Source organism: Miscanthus floridulus, chromosome 15 (assembly GCF_019320115.1).
Source record: "Miscanthus floridulus cultivar M001 chromosome 15, ASM1932011v1, whole genome shotgun sequence".
Taxonomy (NCBI): Eukaryota; Viridiplantae; Streptophyta; class Magnoliopsida; order Poales; family Poaceae; genus Miscanthus; species Miscanthus floridulus.
The window spans coordinates 41,571,143-41,572,729 of NC_089594.1; the positions used below are offsets into that span (position 1 = coordinate 41,571,143).

The following is a 1,587-nucleotide window of genomic DNA, read 5'->3' on the forward strand; positions in this document are numbered from 1 at the left end:
ATAATAAACCTGAGCAGCATGCCCCTTGGGACCCCAAAGACACATTTCTCGGTGTTAAGCTTAATGCCATTCTCTCAGAGCTTCCTGAAGGTCTGCTCTAGGTCGGCCTTGAGCTGGTCGGTATGCTTGGACTTGACTATGATGTCGTCCATGTAAGCCTCAATAGTCCACCTGATGAGGTCTCCAAAGCATTTGGTCATGTAGTGTTGGTACATAGCCCCGGTGTTCTTGAGTCCAAATGGCATCATAATGTAGCAGAATGATCTGAATGGGGTGATGAAAGAGGTCACGAGCTAGTCGGACTCTTTCATCGCGATCTGATGATACCTGGAGTACACATCAAGGAAGCATAGAGTTTCACACCCTGAGGTCGAGTCAACTACCTGATCTATGCATGGCAAAAGAAAATGAATCCTTCGGGCACGCCTTATTGAGGCTCGTGTAGTCGACACACATTCTCCATTTCCCATTTTTCTTTTTTACAAGAATGGGATTGGATAACCACTCTGGGTGGTATACTTCCTTGATAAAACCAGCCACCAAGAGCTTAGCGATTTCTTCACCAAAGAGCCTCCGCTTCTTCTCGTTGAAGCGACGAAGGCATTGTTTGACCGGCTCGGAGCCTAGTTTGATCTTCAAGGCATGCTCCGTGACTTCCCTTGGAATCCCTGGCATATCCGAGGGTTTCCACATTAAAGATGTCTTGATTGGCATGGAGGAAGTTGACGAGCGCGCCTTCCTACTTCGGGGAGAGGGCAGTGCTGATGCGCACCATCTTGTTAGCGGAGTTGTCGGGGTCGACAAGGACCTCCTTGATGTTCTTCGTAGGCTCAAAGGATCCAGCAGCTCGCTTTGTGTCGGGTGCTCCTTCGGCGATGTCCTTCCCGATGGATGTGAGCTCCTCAGAAGCGAGGGTCACCAAAGCTAGCTCGTAGCTCTTGACCTCACACTTGTAGGCCCTCTGGAAAGAATTGCCAATGATGATGACCCCACATGGGCCCAGCATCTTGAGCTTGAGGTAGGTGCAGTTTGGGATGGCCATGAACTTCACGTAACATGGTCACCCCAAAATGGTGTGGTAGACTAGGGGAACCAGACTACCTCAAAGGTGAGGGTCTCTGTCCTATAGTTGGACAAATTCCCAAAGGTGATGGGTAGGTCAATCTGCCTAATTAGTATGGCCTGCTTTCCTGGCACGATGCCATGGAAAGGCACCCTGGTCGGCCGGAGGCGTGCTCGGTCGATGCCCATAGCGTCGATTGTCTCAGCATACATGATGTTGAGGCCACTGCCTCCATCCATCAGTACCTTGGTGAGCCGCTTTGTGTCAACAATAGGGTCAACCATGAGCGGGTACATGCCTGGGTGTGCGACGCTATCTGGGTGGTCAGATCAATCGAAGGTTATGGGAGACCCTAACCATTTGAGGAAAGCGAGCGTGGCGGGCTCGGCTTCATAGACCTCTTAGCATGTGAGCTTTTGTCGGCGCTTGGAGCCATATGCCTCTGGCCCACTAAAGATCATGAGGCAGCCATCCAGTGATGAAAAACCACCGTCCTTCTCCCCGGTGTCATCAGCTTCTACCTC

The 1,587-nt window shown here is 51.1% G+C and overlaps 1 protein-coding gene across 1 annotated transcript; it reads right to left on the reverse strand.

The window, feature by feature from the left end:
* Positions 1-739: 739 nt before the first annotated feature.
* LOC136507406 (uncharacterized) lies at positions 740-1,359 on the reverse strand. The gene is made up of 2 exons (XM_066502138.1): positions 1,102-1,359; positions 740-1,045 (listed from the first exon to the last, which is right to left on the reverse strand). The coding sequence occupies exons 1-2, from the start codon at positions 1,357-1,359 to the stop codon at positions 740-742; spliced, it is 564 nt and encodes a 187-aa protein (XP_066358235.1).
* Positions 1,360-1,587: the final 228 nt, after the last annotated feature.

Coding starts and splice junctions, on each gene's coding strand:
- LOC136507406 (XM_066502138.1), bottom strand. CDS start 1,359: ATGTACCCGCTCATGGTTGACCCTATTGTTGACACAAAGCGGCTCACC. Junction 1,046..1,101: donor CAGAGACCCTCACCTTTGAG/GTAGTCTGGTTC, acceptor TGTTACGTGAAG/TTCATGGCCATCCCAAACTG.